Raw genomic sequence first — 17,931 nt, 5'->3', positions numbered from 1 at the left:
ATGCCTTTTCTATCTTATTTGCTTCTTAACATGTCAATTTGTGCAATCATATGCGCATTAAAGCAAACCCATGGTTATGTACTGGGTTTAAACCCATGGTTATGTTTTGGGTTTAAATTGGTTTGGGTGGAAAAAATAGTGGGTTTGGTTTTGGTTGGGCTAAAAATGACACTAAATGGGTATGGTTCAAGTATGGTTTTAAGAGATAAATGAATGGGTATGGTTCAAGTATGGTTCAAGTATGAAACCATTCTCAGGTTTAGGCGGAACACCCCTGCCCCGTCCTGCAGTGACTCCTCAATAATAACAATAGTAATAGTCAGTGATATGACTATTTGAACTCATTTTACCTTTATATTGGGGGCTGCAAAATGGACAATAAAGTGTTAGCCAAATGTGCAATGAATCATTGTAACATATCAAAACAAATAAGGCGGCTCCCCTCCGCTCCCTCCCTCCCGCTCCACCTGCCTGACCAAGCCCCCCACCAGCCTCGCCACCATTGAATCCCCGACGGCAGCCCACCTTCTCAGCCCCGCCGCCGCCGAACCCCGACGGTGACCCACCTCCTAAGCCCCCAGCCCTCCCTGGCCATGGCGTCTGCAAACGCTGTCACTGTCGAGCCCCGAGTGACTCTTTCCGGCGACCGCGTGTCCTCTGGTGGCCGCTGGTCAGATTCGGGAAGCGAGTCCTCGGCGCGCTCGTACAACGACGTCGCGCGCACCCCGCGGGCCCCCCGGCCCCTCTCTGCGCCACGCGCGCCCCCTGTTCCTCGGGCCGCCGACCCCCGCCGGCCACACATATCGACCCGCCTCTGCCCTCGTTCCGAAGTGCATCGGGTCGCCGACGGTGTCCAGGTCGATGTTGAGGGGTACCGGCAACCTCGCCGCAGGAACCGCTATCGCCGCCCGTGCCAGGAGACCACACCCAGCCCGCAACCGCAACGACGCTGTAGTCCCTCCCCAGAGGAACTCGCTGGACTCTGCTTCCGCTGCCTCGATCCCAGTCATCGGGTGAGGGATTGCACGGATGACATCAGGTGCATGCAGTGCCTCATCCCCGACCACGACTCGCGCTCTTGCACCATCGACTGTGCCGGACCTGCCGCTCCGGAGCACGCCGCGCCTCCTGCCCGGGAGTGCGTCGGACCAGCCATTCGGGAGTGTGCTCCAGTCCAAGCCCCACCGGCCACGGTCACCAGACTGGCCCGCGTGCCGGCCGTGCAAGGGCAAGAGCCGGCCAGAGTGATGATGGCGCACTCTGTCGAGATGGAGGAGGCCGAGCAGGTCCTGAGCCGTGCGATGGTCGCTTCCATCACCAGCAACATGTCGCGCGTGTCGTGCGCCGAGGTCTCCGACGTGCTCCTCAACACCTTCGACCTTACCGATGGCGACTTCACCGTGCATGCCCATCACCCCGAGGATTTCCTGATCCTGTTCAATACTCACACCACCAGACGTCGGCTGGACGGAGACCACTTCATCAACTCTCCACGCTTCTCCCTCTCCATCCGGCCGTGGAGCAAGCTCGCCCATGTCGGATCTGGTGTGTTCGAGTTCAGTGTTGAGCTTGAGCTCCGAGGCATCCCTGCCCAGGCCCGGCATCTATCCACTGTCGAGCACATCCTTGGAGAGTCCTGCTGGATCGAACGCCTCCACCCCAACACGCGCTCCCGAGCCGACATGGACACGTTCCGGCTAGCAGGACGCACACACTGCTCGGACAACATCCGGAGAGCCGCTGTTCTAGAGATCGTCGAGCAAATCCCCGCTCGCTTGGGCTCCGACGCGCCGACCATCAGGACGCTCACCTACCCGATTTCCATTGCGGTGGCGCGCGTCGCGTCGAGCAGGACACCACAGCTCGGCGGCCAGCCGGCCGTAGGGAATGGAGGAGATGGCACGTGCGAGGGAAATGGCCAAAACCGCGCCACCGCGGCCGCAAGCGTCGCCGTACGGACACGCAACCTCAGGGCCGCGCTGACGGCATGGCTATGGACGCATCCTTGTGGCGTGCTGGGAACCGAGCCACCCGTTCCGATGGTGTTGCCATCGCCAACTCATGGCCGGCGCCCGCCGGCGTGGTAGCCCCGCCGCCCGTACCACAAAAGCGACGCGACATGGCCCCATGGCCGGGTCATCAAGGGCCGACGGGAGCTCGTCGCATTGCCGGAAAAGGAAGGGGCAGAGGAAAGCAAAAGCAGGCCGCAGTAGTGGACCAGTCCACCAAAGCTGCACAAGCCGCAGAAACACCCATCAACGTGACGAAGGAGACTGCCAAAGACCCACTTTTGACCAAAGGGGTGTGGGAGGCCACTACAGGCTCGGGATCAGGCTCGGGGCCAGCTGGCCACTCGCCACTGGCTGCAAACCGGATCGAGAGATGCACGGCCGAGGCGGATCACGCGAGCCCCACGCCTGGCTCATCCCATCCGATGGACTATCGAGATCTGGTTGTACTTAGCTCGGTGCCAGACTCGCAGCCAGCAGGTCCACTTATCCTATCAGGGCAAAGCGATGTCTACTGCACGCCAGCATCTGCAGCTGGGCCATGCGAATCAGACGAGCCACCCGAGCCACTCGAACCCGATGAGGTGCAGAGGGAGAGGCAACTAGCCCCTGTGGCCAACCCCACTGCCTCCGAGGCCAGCCCCGCTGCATGCAAGACGGAATCCACTTCGGTCCCTTATGCAGATGAACCCCACACCCCAGTCAGAATCCTGTAGCGTTCCAAGACCTAGCCCACACCACGCTAGCTCGTGACGAATGGGCAAGCACCAACTGGCGTACGGCAGGGCCCGTGCCAATCTGCAACCGGGAGGTTCGCCTCACCGCCGATCAAGCTCCGCCGAAGCCATGAACGTGCCGCCACTTCACACAGCTGGACTCTGGGTGAGTTCTTCTCAGCTTCCATGAAGCACATCAGTGCAGCCCTGCCTACCCCAGGGAGAAAACCGCGGCGGCCGCTTTACTTCACACCGCGACGCGGCCGCTCGGCCACAACAGCTGCTTCCCATCCGGGGGCGCCACCCACCGCCGAGAGAAGGGCGCAGGTTCAACTGCTGCGTACTCTGGGGATTGTTGGGACGAACCAGAGGATCACTTCCGTCGAGATGAAGGCATAGGACGACATATTTGCTGCGCCTATCCCGCTCACGGTGATCAAGGCCATCGCTGCATTGGTGGACCGGGGGTTCCCTGCATGCTTGGCGATGACGACGCCGGCCCCTGCAAGTATCGATGCTGCACGCGTGCCATAGGCCGACCGTGCGTTATCCCGTCGAGCATGTGTTCATGGATCACAACCCTACGATCGTTGTTTGGAATGTGCGTGGCCTAAATGCATGCCCGTGCCCGTGGTCACCTTGGCCAAGGCACGTGGGATGGCATTCTGCTTGCTTGGAAGAGCAGGGTCGTGACTATCACGGACACACTCTTCACCACGAACACCCTTTCGGCCAAGGTGACCACGGGCACGCCCTCTTGGTTGACAATTGTCTACGGCCCACAGGATGATGAGGAGAAAATTGCATTCATGCAAGAGCTAAGAGACGTGCGTGCGGACTGCCCTGGGCCATGGATGGCGTGTGGCGACTTCAGCCTAATCCTCCGCGACGAAGACAAGAGTAGGGGCAGCCTAAACCGACGCATGATGGGTGGAATTCCGCCGCCTCGTTAACGACCTTGTGTTGAAGGAAGTATACCTAAACGGACGGCGCTACACGTGGTCGAACGAGCAGTCTCCGCCCACGCTAGTGCACCTGGACAGAGTGTTGTGCACTTCAGACTGGGAGGACGCGCGTGCGGACTGCCATCTCCGCTGCCTTGCCTCCGTCGTGTCGGACCACAGCCCATTGCTGCTTGACTGCTCACCCACATCCCCGGCACGACGATGATTCCACTTCGAAAACTACTGGCTACGCTTAGCCAGGTTCAACGAAACGGTGGCCATGGCCTGGGGCTCTGTGAACGACCCGGATCCCTTCCGCCGCCTGATGCTACGCCTCCAGGCTACAGTACGCAAGCTCACCAGTTGGAGCGCCAAATCCACCGGCTGCATCCGGGACAAGATGGCGATCTCCCCCGAGCTGATCTCGCGTTTCGATAAGGCCCAAGAAAACGTGCGCTTTCTCCACAATAGGACTGGTTACGGAAGCAGCTCAAGATATCCTACCTTGGGCTGGCCCCCCTTGAGCGCACCACCGCTAGGCAGCGCTCCCGCATCACCACGCTCAAGGAAGGCGACGCCAACACGACCTTTTTTCACGGGCAATGCTCCTACCGACGCCAGAAAAACCAGGTGCACGCCCTCTCCTTCGACGGCCATACCATCACAGATCAGGAAGACATGGTGCAAGCAGTGTTCGCGCACTTCGACCTACTCTTCGGTCGTCCTGCTGACCACGAATGCTCGCTCAACCTGGACAATCTCATCGAGCCATGTGACTTAGCAAGTCTAGATGCACCATTCAGTCATGAGGAGATATGGAATGCCGTCAAACGGCTCCTGACGCGGAAAGTGCCTGGGCCGGACGGGTTCACGGCCGAATTCCTGAGAGCTTGTTGGAGTATTATTCGACAAGACATCCTGGATGTCCTCTAGCAACTGTATGAGCTGTGATTATTTTGTACGAGTAAAAACACATGAACTGCGGGGATGGCTCTCCGCTCCCGCACCCCGCGCCTAGCTTCGCCGTCCGCCAGCCTTCGCCGCCGCTCCCGCACCCCTTCCGGCCCACCCAAAGCCCGCGCGATGGCTGCTTCCGCCGCCGCTGACCCTGTCGACAACCGCGCGACCCCCTCCGGCGAACGCGTCTCCTACGGGAGCGCTGGAGCAGCTCGGAGGGCGAGTCCTCGGCGAGGTCGTACAGCGACGTCGCGCGCGCGCCCCCCGCATGCCCGCCGGCCGCCGCTGGTCTCAGGCACACCACCACCGCCCCCGGACGTGCTGCGCACACCACCCGCCCGGCGGTCCAGGACCGTCCGGGGCCCCGCTCGGAGGTGCACCGCGCGTCGGGCGGCCCGGTGCTCGACGCGGAAGGATTCCAGCAGGCCCGGCGCAGGCATCACCACCGTCGGCCTCGCCGCAACGCCCCGGTCGGCCCTGCATCTCCGCCGCATCGACGCAGTCCAACCCCGGAGGAGGCCACCGGCCTATGCTTCCGCTGCCTCGACCCCCGGCACCATGTACGCGACTGTCCTAATGATGTTCGGTGCCGACGCTGCCTCGTCTTCGGCCACGCCTCACGCTCCTGCGGCGGACGCCGCGCCGCCGACGCGTCCCGGCGCACCACGGACGCGCCGCGGCGGCCCACGCGCTCGGCTGAGAACGCTCCGCCACCCCCTCCTCGCGGTGTCGCCGTCGACGCCAGAGGCCCTCCCCCAGTGGCGCACCTCCGCACCGCTCCCCCGCCTCCACCCCCACCCCCTCCGGCCCCAGCCACCCCGACGCCATGCGACGGCCCTGCGAGGGTTATCGTCGCGCAGACGGCGGAGATGGATGACGCCGAGCTCGTCCTCGCTCGCGCAATGGTGGCCACCATCACGGGCAACAGGCCGCGGGTGACTCCGGCCGAGGTGACCGAGCTGCTGCTGAGTTCGCTGGAGCTTGCCGAGGGCGATATCACCGTGCACATGCACGACCCAGAGGACTTCCTCATCCTCTTCTCCTCCGTGGCCACCATGCGCCGGCTCCACGGCGAACACCTCCTCTGCTCGCCCCGGTTCTCGCTCTCCCTGCGGCCATGGTGCAAACTGGCGCATGCCAACGCCGACGGCCTGGGGTACCGCGTAGAGCTCGAGCTCCGCGGCATCCCCGCCCACGCGTGGCACCTCGCCACGGCGGAGCACCTGCTGGGCTCGAGCTGCTGGGTGGAGAGGCTGCTCCCTCGCACACGTTCGCGCGACGACCTCGCCGTCTTCCGTCTCTCCGGCCGCGCGCATGACCCTGCTGGCATCCGGCGCGCCGCGGTGCTGGTCATCGTTGATCAAGTGCCTGGCCGTGCGCCTTCGGACCCCCCCACCGTCCGGTCTCTGTCCTACCCCATTTCTATCGAGCTCACCATGGCGGCGCGGATCAGGGACGCGCCGGACGGCCACCAGGCTGCCGGAGACCCAAATGGGGACGGCGCTGGCGAGGGCAGTGGACGCGGCCCGGGCCACGATCAGGGGACAGCCCCAGGGCGCGCGCCACCGCGGCCGCGAGCGCAGGCGCTACGACGAGGTCCCGTCTGGGCGCGCGGACGGCATGGCCATTGATGCGCCGGCCTGCCGCGTGCGTCATCCTGGCCGTGCCGATGGCACTGCCACGGCGGCCTTCTGGCTCGGCGCGGCGGCGCCGCCGAAAGGCACCAGCACGGCCAGGCTGGGCATGCTGGCGTGGCCTAGGCAGCAGGGGCCCACCGAGATGCGTCACCGCGTCAACAAAGCTCCGCTGAACCGCATCACCCCCCTGCAAAAGGGAGCTTCCCCAGGGGCCCGCGCGCACCCACTTCCCGACCAGGACAGGACGGTCTCGAGCAAGGACAGACAAAGCTCCGCTTTGGTGCCAGTAAGAACATGCCCAGGGACAGCTGGCGTGCAACCGTTGGCTGCCGAAACCCACACGCCCTCTGCCGTTCCTGATCCCAACAGCCCCACCACTGCCGAGGCGGATCCGCTCGGGACCGCGCGCCCCCACGCTCTCCCCGCGCCGGACCAAAACACGACTGGGACCATTTCGGCTTCGGCTGAGCTTGCGCTCGCCAGCCAGGTCCCAGACTCGCAGCCAGTCGGCCCCACCCTGCCAGTCTCGCCTGCCGCCTGGTCGGGGCAAAGTGGCGCTGCGCTCACCCCTGCGGCGAGGGTCCCGCATGATGCACCGGATCAGACGCCGTGGTCATGCGCCGAAACCGCTTTTGCATGTGCGGGAATCAAGGACGCCGATGCTGCTGATACACCCCTGGCGCCTGGGCCCCTGGCCAGTGACCAGCACGCTGCAGAGGCGCCCCCAGCCATGCGCACCCTCCCCGCGCCAGCAGCGCAAGAAGCCCACCCTCCTGGCCCCCCCGCGCAGCGCCCGACGAGGCCAGATGCCACAACAGCCCCCAGCAGATTCGCCTTCTGCAGCGCCCCACACACAGCGACCCCGAAAGCGCCCCGGTTCCAGCACCCCGCGCGACGGCAACGAGCAGATTTGCCTCCCCCCCATCACCATGCAACGGCCACGCAGCCGGACTGCCACATGCCCTTCTTCCTGGACGTTGGGACAGTTCCTGGCAGCCGCCACTAAACAGCTCAACGCCACCCTGCCGTCCCCTGGGAAGCGCCCGCGGCCGCCTCTGAACTTCAGTCCACGGCGAGGACGATCTGCGGCATCTCCAGCGGCTAGTGCAACGCAGCCCAGGACCGAGAGGCGAGCCCAAGTCCAGATTCTGCGTACCCTCGGCATAGTCGGCATCGACCAGCACATCTCCGCGGCCGAGATGAAGGCCTACAACGATCTGTTCGCTGCACCGATCCGGCTGCCCGTGCTGCAGGCCATGGCCTCCCTCGTGGACAGGGTGATCCCAGAAAGCCTGTCCGCTGCACCAAACGTTGCTGCCTGCGTGCGCTAGCGTCGTAGCTCCTCCTCCGTCGACCCCTTGCTCATGGATCACGACTTGAAAATCGTTGTATGGAATGTTAGAGGCCTTAACTCGCGCGCTCGGCGCTGCGCTATCCGTTCGCTGCTATGTAACACTCGTGCGGCCATTGTATGCCTCCAAGAAACAAAGATGGCCTTGATATCGTCGTCTGTTGTGCTGGATACGTTGGGGTCTGAATTCGATGGATCCACCTATCTCCCGGCTGATGGCACGCGTGGCGGCATCCTTCTCGCTTGGAACACCAGGGTCGTCACGATCTCCGACCTCCAGTTCTCACAGCACGCGGTGACCGCGAAGGTGTGCGTGCCCGGCGGCAACCCCTGGTGGCTCACCACGGTCTACGGACCCCAGAGTGACTAGGACAAACTGGCGTTCCTGCAGGAGCTGCGCGACATACGCACCACCAGCCCAGGACCATGGATGTTATGCGGGGATTTTAACTTGATATGCCATGCCTCGGACAAGAGCACGGGCAACGTGAACCATCGCATCATGGGCAGATTCCGCCGCGTGATCAACGACCTCGCCCTGAAGGAGGTGTACCTCAACGGGCGCCGTTTCACGTGGTCCAATGAGCAGTCGCCTCCTACGCTCGTGCGCCTTGACAGGGTGCTCTGCACCCCGGACTGGGAGGATTGCCATGGCGAGTGCCACCTTCGCTGCCTGGCATCCGTCGTCTCCGACCACTGTCCCCTGCTCCTGGATTGCTCGCCCATGCCCACGGCTCACCGGCGCTTCCACTTTGAGGAGTTCTGGTTGCGCTTAGACGGGTTTCATGACACGGTGGCTGCAGCCTGGAGCTCGGTGTCGGACACTGACCCCTTCCGGCGGCTTGTCGGTCGCTTGCAGGCCACGGGTTGCGCCCTCACGAGCTGGAGCGCCAAATCCACGGGCAGCATCAGGGACAAGCTCGCCGTCTCCCGCGAACTCATCCTGCGCTTTGATCAGGCCATGGAGACGCGCACACTCACGCCCCCGGAAGACTGGCTGCGTAAGCAGCTCAAGATGTCTTACCTGGGCCTGGCCTCGCTTGAGCGCACGATCGCCCGGCAGCGTGCCTGCCTCGCCTCGCTCAAGGACGGAGACGCGAACACGAGCTTCTTCCATCGGCAATGCACCTACCATCGGCAGAAGAACCGTGTGCACAGCCTGCTTGTGGATGGGCAGACATTAGTAGAGCACGACGAGATGGCCCCGGCTGCATATGATCACTTTGACGGGCTGCTCGGCACCGCAACCGACCGAGCACACACGCTAGACCTCGAGCACCTCACTGAGCCTACTGACCTAACGAGCCTCGAGGCGCCTTTCAGCCCAGAGGAGATCTGGGAGGCTGTGAGGCGCATGCCCGCACACAAGGCGCCAGGACCGGATGGCTTCACCGCGGAGTTCCTGCGCGCTTGCTGGGCCATCATCAAGCACGACATCCTTGAGGTTTTCGAGCTGCTATACGCTCTGTGAGGGCGTGGATTCCACAGGCTGAATCAAGCGCTGCTCACCTTACTGCCGAAGCGCGCCGACGCCCACAGGCTGAATGACTATCGACCGATCTACTTGATACATATCGTGGCGAAGCTCTTCGCGAAGGTGCTATCCTTGCGCTTAGCCCCGAAGCTTGATTCCCTGGTGAGCCGATATCAGAATGCATTCATTGCCGGGCGCACCCTCCACGACAACTTCATCCTAGTTCGGCAATCTCTAAGGCTGCTGCACCAATTGGGAGCTCCGAGAATCATGCTCAAGCTCGACCTCACCCGGGCTTTCGACTCCATATCTTGGCCCTTCCTCTTCGAGACCCTGCGCCAATATGGGTTCGGAGCAAGGTTCCGGGAGTGGCTGGCCATTCTGCTCTCCTCGGCCAGCACCCGGGTCCTTCTCAACGGAGTGCCTGGGCCCCCGATATGGCACCGCCGCGGGCTGCGCCAAGGTGACTCGACGTCCCCGCAGCTATTCGTCCTGGCCGTCGACACCCTCAGTCGCCTCATGCAACGAGCGCTCCAGACCGGCATCCTCCGGAGCCTCCACCCCCGTCGAGAGGTGCCGGCCATCTCGCTATACGCCGATGATGTGATGCTGTTCTGTCACGCCACGACCAGCGAGGTCAGGGCCGTGAAGGGCATCCTAGGAGTCTTTGGTGCCGCCTCTGGCTTGCACGTGAACTACGGGAAGAGCTCCGCCACGGCACTGCATGGGGACGAGACGATCGCCACAGTGCTGGAGACCCTGGGTTGCCAGACGGCGGACCTGCCCATCTCATACCTGGGCATCCCCCTCTCCACACGCCGCCTCTCCGCTGCCCAGATGCAACCACTCGTCGACAGGGTGTCAGGCCGCCTCCCGTCGTGGAAGGCGTGGCTCATGAACAAAGCTGGGCGACTGGCGCTCGTCAAATCGGTGCTAAGCGCCATTCCCACGCACCAAATGCTCGCCCTCGCCCCCCCGAAAAAAACACTGAAGCAGCTCGAGAAGATTCAGCGCGGGTTCCTTTGGGCAGGACGCCAGGCAGCTCACGGAGGGCACTGCCACGTGAACTGGCGCCGGGTATGCCGTCCGATCGAGTTTGGTGGCCTGGGAGTCCGTGACCTCGAGCGCACGGGGCTCGCCCTTCGGCTCAGATGGCTATGGCTCTCGCGGACGGACACTGGTCGCGCTTGGCATGGCCTAGACATGCAGTTCATCCCCGAGGAGCATGGCCTCTTCCACGCCTCCACCACCATGCAGCTCGGGGATGGAACCACAACACTCTTCTGGGAGGACCAATGGCTGCTCGGCCTCTCCATCCGCGAGCATGCGCCCGCGCTGTACATGTGCATCCCCAAGAGTCGCAGGAATTCCCGGACGGTGGCGGAGGGCGTTCACGGCAATGCTTGGGCACGGGACATCCGCAGCACCCTTGGCCTCCAGGAGATTGGGCAGTACCTCCAACTATGGATGCTGGTGTCCCGCGTCACCCTCTCCCACGAGCCAGACAAGCTGATCTGGAAATGGACAGCCAACGGCAGCTACACAGCTAGGTCCTGCTATCAGGCCACCTTCCACGGATCTATCACTTGTCGCTCCTGGAAGCTGATATGGAAGAGCTGGGCCCCGCCGAAGGTCAGATTCTTCCACTGGCTCGCCAGCCAGGACCGCTGTTGGACTGCGGAGCGCCTCGCCCGCCATGGCCTCACTCACCACCCTCGGTGCCTCTTATGTGATCAAGAGCCGGAATCCATGCAACACCTGCTGCTCGCATGCCCATTCGCGAGACAGACCTGGCACGGCATCATGTCCTGGCTGCGTCTCCCGTCGCCGGTGCCCGACCAGGACGCCACGCTCCACGACTGGTGGCTGCGGGCTCGTGATGCTACTCCCCCTGCTCCGCAAAGCGTTGGCCTCCGTAGCGCTCCTGGTCCCTTGGATGATCTGGAAGCATAGAAATGCGTGTGTATTCGACCATGTAACCCCATCCTTAGTCGAGCTAGACGCTGCGATCAAGGACGAGTCCAGGAATTGGGCTAAGGCAGGAGCCAAAGGGCTTCGAGTCACCCTGCCTTCCTCCTGGGACGTCCATTGATCCGCTTGTAACACTGATGTACTGGCCTCTTAGGAGGATGTTCTCCCCTCCCTTTTCAATGCAATGAAACGCAAAGGCTTTTTGCGTTTTCTCGAAAAAAAAAACTGTATGAGCTGCGCGGCCGTGGCTTCTGCAAGCTTAACCAGGCGCTACTGATCCTGCTGCCCAAGCGCGCCGACGCGAGCGAACTTCGTGACTATCGGCCGATTTGCCTGATACACCTCGTGGCAAAAATCTTCACGAAGGTGCTATCGCTCCGGCTCGCTCCCAGACTTGGTGGCTTGGCCAGCCGCAACCAGAACGCGTTCATCCCCAACCGGAGTCTCCATGACAACTTCGTCCTGGTTAGGCAATCGCTCAAGATGCTACACCACCTAAAGGCTCCGCAGATCATGTTGAAACTGGACCTTGCGCGGGCCTTCGATTCCATATCATGGCCTTTCCTCTTTGAGGTTCTCGCCCGATATGGTTTTGGAACCAGGTTTCGGGAGTGGCTAGTGATCTTACTTGCGACGTCCAACACCCACGTCATGCTCAACGACGAGCCTGGGCCACCCATCTGGTTTCGCTGTGGCCTGTGCCAGGGAGACCCGACGTCCTCACAGCTCTGTGTGCTCGTTGTGGACACCCTCAGCCGCCTCATTCGACGCGCCCATGAGTGCAGCATACTTCGCCCGCTCCACCACAGGCGCGACATTCCGGCGATCTCCCTCTATGCCGACGACGCATGGTGTTCTGCCACGCCACGCAGGACGACGTGGCTGCCATCAAGGGGATCCTCACCTTGTTTGGCAGAGCATCCGGGCTCAGAGTCAACTACGCCAAGAGCTCAGCTACCATCATCCATGGCAACCCCGACACTGCAGCGATGATCACTCAACTGGGATGGCCGGTGGTCGAATTGCCTATCACTTACCTAGGCATCCCGCTGACGCTCCGCCACCCCACTGCTGCCCAGCTGCAACCCCTCGTCGATTCGGTGGTGGCCAGGCTCCCGGCATGGAAGGCAATGGCTCATGAACAAAGCTGGGCGACTAGCGCTGGTAAAGTCTGTTCTGAGCTCAATACCGATCCACCAGCTGTTCGCTTTCGCACTCCGAAGAAGACCATAAAACAGCTCGAGAAACTACAATGGGGATTTCTTTGGGCCGGCCGCGCCACTGCTAACGGAGGGCACTGTCATGTCAACTGGCGCCACACCTGTCAGCCCGTTGAATATGGTGGCCTTGGGATCCGCGATCTGGAGCGCACAGGTCTGGCGCTTCGGCTGCGATGGATGTGGTTTGCCTGCACGGACACCGAACGGACATGGCAAGGACTAGACCTACAGTTCACGAAGGAGGAGAGTGCGATCTTTTTTGCATCCACCAGTATGGCCCTTGGCGATGGATTGACAGCCCTTTTCTGGGAGGACCGCTGGATACATGGACAATCAGCCCGGGGAATTGCCCCCCTGCTATACCAGTGCATCCCCAAGCGGCGACGCAGAACGAGAACGGTGGCAGAGGGCCTCCACGGGAACGCCTGGGCCCGCAACATCCAAGGAATCCTCGGGATACACGAGATAGGTCAGTACCTGCTAATGGACGGCCAATGGCACATACACGGTGCAGTCTTGCTACGCCGCCACATTCCAGGGATCCACTCGCTGCCCCTCTTGGAAGCTCATATGGAAGGGTTGGGTGCCGCCCCGCATCAGACCATTGGCCAAGCAAGCTTGGCACACCATTCTGGACTGGATGCACATACCAGTGCAACCACCAGGTAACGAACTTACCTTGCATGACTGGTGGCAACAAGCGAAGGAGCAAACCCCGCCCGCACTCCACAAGGCTCTACAATCCATCACAATGCTTGTCCCCTGGATGATTTGGAAACAGCGGAACGATTGTGTCTTCAACAACGCGAGACCCTCGATAGAAGCATTAATTGATAGGATCAAAGTAGAAGCCAAATGTTGGGCACAAGCTGGGGCACAAGGGTTGAGAGTTGTGCTGCCCGCCTCCTGGGACGTCCATTGATGACGAACTGGCCTTGTAACCATCACCTCCTAGGAGGCATGTAATCTCCCACCTTTTCAATGAAACGAAACGCAAGCACTCCTTGCGTTTTCTAAAAAAAAACAATTTATATTGGGAACTTTATGTAAATCTTCAGCATGTCTGCTAGAGTTCAAGTATTTAATTATGCCCCTAATGTAGTGAAATAAGTTAAGATATCATACTGGGCTATCTACCCGCCTTGTTCTCCCCGCCGGGCCATCCTATCTTGCTGGGAGGCACCTGATCATCTTTTTGGGTTGGTGGATGAGACTTTCTTTACTTTGCCCAATGTCCTTATTCTTATTTTGCCCTGCGTTTCAGCAAAATAGGTAGTGTTGAACCAGTGAAAACTTTCTCCTCTGCTATTTGCCATAGCCATAGAAAGCAGCGCCTGCTTCACTGTCTCCGTCCTCGTCCCCTGTCTTTACCTTTCATGGTTCGCAGCTCAGAAATCTCACTAAACATAGTTAATACAGAAACTCAAATGCAGAAGCTGAAAGTTTCATGTTCTCCAGGGTGAAAAATAAAACAAACCGTTTGTACAAAAAAATTCTGAAAAATGTCTTTTCTACACTTGTAAATTATCATGGAAAGAACATTTTTTGCGCCCTGTGCAAAAAAAAACGTTTGTTGTAAAAAAATGGCTTCTGGATCACCAAATTTATTGAAAATTGTGAGCACACAAAGGACTTGTTGCAGGTATAAATTTTTACGTATTCTATGACAATCTGAACTTTTTGTACTATGTGCCTTTCGTGGGAGCTAAAATGCTACTCCTGACTCAGATATGTTTCTTGCACTCTTTTGCTTCAAAAGAAGAAGCATGAAACAATAAATCAGGGATAAGTGCCATCTCTGACTACTAATGTTCTATGTAGGGAAAGGTTCATCGCCGAATCTAAAGACTTCCAAGTCAACATCCTTGAAGGTTCAAATGAGGATTTACTTCTCCTACTAAAGGAAAAAGATTCACTAGAGAATGAGAGTGAGAACTTGAGGATCAAGATCAACGCCATACAAAGTTCATCAATGGAATACATTGCTGAGATTCTTGAGGGGGTAAATTTGGAAAATTCAGGTAAGTGATAAGTACATTCTATGTTATTTCAGCTGAAGATTAGGTTCTATCAGTTATCATTTTACTGGTTTCAGTTAGGCTCCGTTTGGATGTAGACATTCAACGGCTTGGCATTGAATTTGCTCTAATGCCAAAAATCCCAAAATTTTGAACGTCAATGCTAATTTTAATGTTTGGATGCTCATGTATTTAACACTTGGAATCTATGAGGAGCAGCGATTCCACTACCTGTGTGGATGTCAAGTATTGAATCTACAATCATACGCTCCTACAGAGCAACACACGCACACAGCCACACTACAGCACGCACACACACACATAACCAGGCTAGCCCCGCCGCGGTGCGTGCTCGGTGGTCCAGCCGCCGGGTGCCCATGAAATTGGAGCTCCAGCATTGCCTCTTGGGACTCCACCATAGTACTGCTCGCCACCCCATCTCTAGCCGGACTAGCCGCTGCTGCCACCGTACGAGGCAGGTCCTAGGCCGCGCCACTGGAGGGATGTTGGGAGGTGCGGCGGAGGGTTCTGGGTGGGGCGCTGCTGGGGGGTGGTCGGAGGGATGGGGGGCGTGGTGAATCGCAAGCTGGAGACGGCCTGTGGGTGAGGGATGGAGGCAAGGCCGACTGCCACTGAGATAAAAAAAGCCGGGGGAGATGGCCGGATAGAAGAGAGAAGGGGAGAAGCACTGAGCTGTGCTGAGCTCTGCCACTTGGAGCATCTTCTCCCTTGGTGTCCTGTCCTCCCGCGTAACCCTGTTCTTTTTCTCGTGTGGGAAAGAGTGAAGGGGCAAGGAAGAGACGATTCTACCGAATACAGAGCATTGGGGCTTCGAATTCGGGGAGGGGCCGCACCAGTGTTACGGAGAAGGCTACGATATCCTGCGACAATTCCATGCACGAATGTCCCGGCCACCCAAACAGCGGCAATCGGGATAGCCAAATGCCAATTACCAATTCCTGGCCCGAATGTCTACATCCAAACCCTTAAGTTATTTGGTGATGTTCAAAGTTTTCTACATTCTACACAAATTTTGGTTGCTTCTTTTCATTTTGTTCAATTGTGGTCTTGAGTTGCTTATCAACTGATAATTTTTTTGTCCATCTGCCACTTTTAAGTGTCAGAAGTTACTTCACAATATCTGCGACTTGATTTAATATAAATTTAAAAAGTGGCTTAATGTTGGAAGTTCAATTCTACACTTGACATGGAAAGCAACAATTGCTTTCTTAACAGTTCCTTTTGCCCCTAGGATTCTTAACAATGCGCACATTATTATTTTTGTATCAGCATTTTATCTCTATGCCTAGATGAGCATTTCTAGTGTCAGTAGTTGCAAAATTAGTCCTCAACTCATAGTGGGCGAAGAGAAGAAAATAAAAATATTTATCATCTGTTTTAGTTTTGTTTTTCTTTGTGTGCAGTCTGCAGATTGTGTTTGTGAAATGAACCTGCTATATGTTCATTGCTGATTTGTTGCATTATCTTCTTGTCTCTGGGGTCATAGCTTTAATTATGTCTATTTTAGACCTTCAGCATGCTGCCTCGTTTTATGTTGGGCAGTTGGTTATTTTATTGGTGCATTTGCTATATGTAAGCCACCTAGATTCTGTTACATCATAACCAAATTTGCATTCTTCCGTGTGCTGCAGTTCTGGAGTCTGACATACAGTATAGGATTTCAGAATACATGAGAATTCTCAAGGATATAAACAACCTGAAGATTCTATTTAGTTTGACGAATTCTTAAGAAGGGTCTTCACTGTTGCAGGTAATTGCGTAATTTATTTTGTCTCGATGATTTTCTTACTCCCAGGCACACCTTTGACTTATGTTCTATGTCTAGGCTCATATAACCCATCAAAGTTGCGACATGTTTCCTGTATCTTCAGTACGCCATTTTGGTTTGGCTGTCAAGAATCTTCAGCAAGCTCAATGGAAATAGCTTGTACATGTTTCTTCTGTCGATAAGGTTACACTAGTGATCTAGTACAAATTTACTGCACTACCAAACATGTATGGTCATGGGTATATAGTTTAGTTGACCTCTGTGCTGTACTCCCTCTGTCCCATAATATAAGGAAGTACTCCTTCCGTCTCAATATAAGTGTCTCAAGTTTAGTATAATTTTATATTAAAGTTAGTACAAAGTTAAGACAATTATGTTGGGACGGAGGGAGTAGATTTCAAGCCGAGGGATAGTAGGAAAAGGCTAAGTGCCTAGGAATGCAGATTGGAAAAAAACAGCAAAGTCTTTTGTTGGCAATTCTTGTTTTTCAAATCTAGGAATGCAGATTGGAAAACGTGAGATATTGTTGTTAGAATAAGAAAGAGCTCAATACATGAGATTGATTCCTCCCGGTCGGGGTAATACATGATATATAGAGATACATCAGAGGGAGGAGAGAGATTACACACACACACGCTAAAAGCATCTCTAGTAGAACACTCAAACCCTTAAATCTAAAACCAGTTTTAAGGGTTGAGAATTGGTCATTTTTGACACTTTTAAGGGTTGAAAAACAAGGGCAAAGACTAGAACCCTCAAACCCAACCCTTATAACGGAATAGGCAAAGACTAGAACCCTCAAACCCAACCCTTATAACGGAATATTTCGTTATAAGGGTTGGGTTTGAGAGTTCTAGTCTTTGCCCCAATCCCAATCCTTAAAAATGTCATTTGACATATCACAATTTTCACTAGAAAAACACAATAAACCTTCAAACAAACACGGAAATAAAGATCATTGATGCATGGTTTAATAGTTTTTACATCACACAATCATCATCTTCCCCCTCTCATCGGCACCATCACCAAAAAGTTGCATTTGGCGCCATTTCCTAGACCACTTCCACGTCCATCAAGCACCTCCATTGTCGCCGATGGTGGAGTCTTCCACACCGCCATCGCCATCACCACTCATCGGAGTGTCACCTCGAAGAGTAGATGACGCACCACGGAATATCCTCTTCCTCTCTGCGATGTCCTCCTTGTAGTCCTTCCACCATTACAAATGTTCTTGATCCATGTCCTTCTTGGACATCATCATGTGCTCCTTCTCTTCCACCATGAGTTCTTTCCATACATTTGCCTCTTTCAGCTTGATCATCCTCTCCTCCAAGTCGGCCTTGCGCTTTGCTTCTTCACGTTTTGCTTCAACTTGTGCAAGCTTGACCTCTTTCTTCTTCTCGGTGATAAGAATCTTCGTCTCCAATGTCTTCCTTGTCAATTCCTCTCTTGCCTTCATCATTTGCTCCATCTTCTCCCTTAGGCTTGATGCCTCTCCTTCCATCTTCACCCTTTGCTTGCCCTTCTTGGTTCCCTCGGGCTTGCCCAAGTTCCTCTCCTCCTCCTCATCTTCACTATCATCCATCCTAAGCATTGCCGACTTCTTGGGTGCGGTCTCTTGATCCCTCAACTTCCACTTGTCAAAGGTTTGAAGAATTGCCCAAGCATGCTTAAATGGGAATGGCTTGCCCTTGGAAGCGGGGGCGGGCGCCGGGGCGGGGACGGTGGTCGGGGCGGGAGCCGGGGAGGCGGCAGGAGGCGGTGCGAGGCTCGCCCGCCGCCGCTTGGCCCCGACGTGGGTCGCCGCTACCACGTCGGCCATGGTCGGCTGCAAGCCGGGGGCGG

At 57.4% G+C, this 17,931-nt stretch overlaps 1 protein-coding gene across 1 annotated transcript in view; it reads left to right on the top strand.

The window, feature by feature from the left end:
- LOC123427999 overlaps positions 1-16,668 on the top strand; it is a 31,453-nt gene extending 14,785 nt beyond the window's left edge. The window contains exons 4-6 of the mRNA XM_045112144.1: positions 14,101-14,300; positions 15,950-16,068; positions 16,144-16,668. Of these exons, the coding sequence (XP_044968079.1) occupies positions 14,101-14,300; positions 15,950-16,047 (298 nt within the window). The 3' untranslated portion in view covers positions 16,048-16,068; positions 16,144-16,668. The remainder of the gene's footprint in view (positions 1-14,100; positions 14,301-15,949; positions 16,069-16,143) is intronic.
- Positions 16,669-17,931: the final 1,263 nt, after the last annotated feature.

Source organism: Hordeum vulgare, chromosome 1H, assembly GCF_904849725.1.
Source record: "Hordeum vulgare subsp. vulgare chromosome 1H, MorexV3_pseudomolecules_assembly, whole genome shotgun sequence".
Taxonomy (NCBI): domain Eukaryota; kingdom Viridiplantae; phylum Streptophyta; class Magnoliopsida; order Poales; family Poaceae; genus Hordeum; species Hordeum vulgare.
The sequence above is the reverse complement of the archived record's forward strand: the minus strand, read 5'-3'. Positions and strand labels throughout refer to the sequence as shown.